Here is a 3,682-nt window from a genome sequence, read left to right as displayed (position 1 = left end):
ACCAAGCGTCTACTGGGCGAAGGAGTTCTCGAGCTAGGTGATGGTGGAGGAGGCGACTTGGAAGGCCTGGGAGAGGACAGAGGCGGGGATGCCGGAGCCGAAGAGGGTGGCGGGCAAGGAGACGGTGCCCAGGCTGGAGCTGCTGAAGGAGGCCAGTGAAGGAGGCCAGGGCGTGGGCTGTTGTCTCCTTAAGAATGCTCAAAATTAGCCTTATCCCTAAAAATTAGGAATCCTTACAAGGCCCAAAAGATGTCCAAAGGCTACCTAATGTCTGGCATTCTGTATTCTCCACTTGTGTTGTAGATTCAGCATCAACCACTTCTGCTTACAGAATCTACATCAGCTTCTTCCGACCTATTGTTGATGCCACATCATCTTTTGATCTGCTAATGCCACATCATCGCTCAGCCATCTAAAGCCACATCATCTTTCAGCCATCTCTGAAGCCACATTATCTTTTGACCTGAATCCACGTGATCCTCTTACCTCATAATGCCATGTCATCTTCCTGCTATCGAAGCCAACTATCTGAAATAGCTATCACAGCTAGCTATCTGAAACAACTATCGGAGCTAGCTATCTAAACCAGTTGTTGGAGCTGGTTCCCTGAATCAGCCTAGTGGAGCTAGCTGCCTAAATGAATTGCTGCTGGAATCACTTTCTTGAATCGGCTGACGAAATCAGTGGTTTAAATTAGTTGTCAGAGTCAGCCATCTGAGTCGACTTACTAATTGACAAGCCATCGACATGCTACTATGACAACAACCCCCATCAACCTACAGTTGATAACCAATGACTTGCTGGCTGCTGCTGCTGACAGTCATCACTTGCTGGTGCATAGCTTTCCACATTCCAGAGTCAGCATTCAGTGTTTAGCCAGGTTTACTCATTTGGCAGGGTTTAGTTTCTTGTCCAGTTTTACTACATTCAAAAAATGCTTTCGGACTTATCTCTGTTATGTTGTCAGAGTCAACTTCAGCTACTATCAAAACCCGAAGACCAAATTAGCTGACTGTTCTACTGAGTCAGTGGGACCCAAGTTGAGTAGCCTACGCTTGGAAGGATCTAAAAAACTTAATAGTACAAACTATGCAACATGGAAGTTGAAGATGCATAGTTTCTATGGAGAGACTAACTGATCTAATTGTTGAATCCCTAGCAAAAATGGGACAAGAAGGACATGTTTGTTGTTCACATGATGAAGCTGAGTGTGAAGGATTACATCCTCAACATTTGAGGGAGGTGCTGACTCCCAAAGAAGCTTGGGACAATCTGAAGAAGGTGTATGAGTCTAAAAGCACATCAAGACATATTGCCTTGAGAGCTTAACTCACCAATGAAACAAAGAAGCCCAATGAGAATGCTACCGAATTCATCAAGCAGGTTAAAGACCTGCATCAACTTATAGATGTGGGAGACAAGATGTCTCACAACGAGCTTGCTACAATCATCATCATCCATGGGTTGAAGGTAGGCTAAAGGTCTTGTTCAAGGCCTCATCATTCTAAGGGATAAACCCTCACTTGACAAAATGGAGAGGGATGAAGATCAAAGATAATCAGCCAACCTCCATGAAGAACATCCATGATGGTAGCAGCAGCACTTCAGCACAAGTAACAATGACAAAGCCCTCTTCACAAGAAGAGGCAGAGGAAGATCAAATAATCAAAAAGGACAAGGAAGACATACCAACTACGTGAGGTGGCATGCCATGTCAACATATGGGAAGTAGCATACAAAGGTGGTAGGAATGGTGTGGCCTTATTAATGACGAGGATGATGACATAGCAACTCAATTAGGTTGACCATGTTGACACGGACAATTGAGGTGGCATGTTGGCAAGGTGAGGTGGCATGTTGATATGCTTCATGATGCGTAATCGCATCTGGTGCAAGAGAGGAATGGTGATGGAAATTAAGAGATGGCATGGAAGCATTTAACGACTTGGGCTCTTCCTAATCCATCCTTTTATTAATTTTTGCCACCTGTGATGGGGAAGAGAGTTGATCGAGATTTTTTTTGGGGGGGGGCAATAGATATATATATTTATTATCAAAAAGCAGCTTTACATCATTACATCAGATCGGATTTTACATCATTCAAGCCCTGTTTAGCAAATCACAAACCAAAGACCATGTGTCATCCTCAAGTGCAAAAGAAGACTGGTCCCATGAAATCTAATAACCTAGGTGAATGCAAGCTTCAATCGGGGGGAAGAGAGTTCACACATGTCTAGAGGTGAGCTCATGCAATAAGCATGCAAATGTAAAGCATTAAATATAAAGCTATGATGGTTCATGAAAACACGTCATTATCCAATGATGAGGGAGTTTTCCTTTTCTTGAAACACATCAATATATATTAAATAAACATCATTATCCAATGAGGGATTTTCCCTTTGTTAAACACATCAATGATCACCACGTGAGTGCCAACGCGAAGGACCAAGCGTCTACCGGGCGAAGGAGTTCTCGAGCTGGGTGATGGTGGAGGAGGCGACTTGGAAGGCCTGGGAGAGGACAGAGGCGGGGATGCCGGAGCCGAAGAGGGTGGCGGGCAAGGAGACGGTGCCCGGGCTGGAGCTGCTGAAGGAGGCCAGGGCGTGGGCTGCAGTGTGGGAGCTGGGATTCACCTGGAAATGCACCAGGCCCTTGGGAAACACGAAGAGGTCGCCCTTCTGGAGAGTCTGATTGTACATGTGTCCGGAGGAGTCTATGAGCCCCACCATGAGCGAGCCGTCCAACACGTATAGAAGCTCGGTGGCGCGCGGGTGGGTGTGGGGAGTGTTCTGGGCGCCCGGCTGGAACTCCAGAAAGGCTGCGGAAATGCCCAGGCCGCCCAGCACGGGGAAGGCGTCCGCGAAGGCCTTCACCGGCTTGAACGTGCCTGCTGCTGCACCCGCGCCTGCTCGGAAGCCCGTGAACGTGAAGAAGCTGCCGTCCACATCGCTCGCGTTCATACCCATGGGCACCCAGAAGTCCATGGTCAGCTCCGGGTCGGTGGCGCCCGCCGATTGCACTACGAGAACGAGCACAGCCAGCCCGAAAAGCCAGTACAGCATGGACGTGTTCTTTCCTCCCGCGGCCATTGCCGTGTGAGATCAGCTGCCTCCTATGCCTGCAAGAAACGTAACTAGCTTAGAGGATTTAATTATCTGATAAAGAAGATTGGATTATCACAAGCACGTACCTTAGTCTTTTCTTGTTGCAAGTCAGACGCTCACAGTCGTGTACTAAAAATGGATTCTCAGACGTAGCCGATGCCTGATGATGGAACGATACACACATATATACTCTTCGGCGCGCTCCTGCAGAGGCGGACTTCCCAAGCCCGTGCATCGCCGGCCACCCTCCGTCATTTTCATTAGAAACTGCCATTTGGATACACCCATGAAAAAACAGGGCTCGAATTCTATAACGATTCTTTTGTCTTTTGTCATCTTAGAGCATAATGCACTTTACTCCTCCAAGGCACATCCCTCCACGAGATGCTTACGTACGACACTATACATATGTTATCTATAGCACCGTAGTAATATTAGAAAGCATTTGAGACGTAGTAATAGTGAAAGCGCTCTCTCTCTCTCTCTCTCTCTCTCCCCTCAATTTTTGCTACTTAGAACACCATGAAATAGCTCCTGCACCAAGAAAGGATGCATTGCCACTAATGCTTCTTCTGTCC

At 47.1% G+C, this 3,682-nt stretch overlaps 1 protein-coding gene across 1 annotated transcript; it reads right to left on the bottom strand.

Annotated features, from left to right (window-relative positions):
- Positions 1 to 2,066: 2,066 nt before the first annotated feature.
- On the bottom strand, positions 2,067 to 3,257 carry LOC147634798 (germin-like protein 9-1). Its single transcript, XM_086803414.1, has 2 exons — positions 3,191 to 3,257; positions 2,067 to 3,118 (listed from the first exon to the last, which is right to left on the bottom strand). Exon 2 carries the CDS (start codon positions 3,087 to 3,089, stop codon positions 2,454 to 2,456), a length of 636 nt encoding a protein of 211 aa, XP_086659540.1. The 5' UTR covers positions 3,090 to 3,118; positions 3,191 to 3,257; the 3' UTR covers positions 2,067 to 2,453.
- Between the last annotated feature and the right edge of the window lie 425 nt (positions 3,258 to 3,682).

The sequence above is a fragment of the Cibotium barometz genome, chromosome 10 (assembly GCF_041138505.1).
Source record: "Cibotium barometz isolate CiBa-2024 chromosome 10, ASM4113850v1, whole genome shotgun sequence".
Classification (NCBI taxonomy): Eukaryota; Viridiplantae; Streptophyta; class Polypodiopsida; order Cyatheales; family Cibotiaceae; genus Cibotium; species Cibotium barometz.
This window is presented reverse-complemented; position numbering and strand designations above follow the sequence as displayed.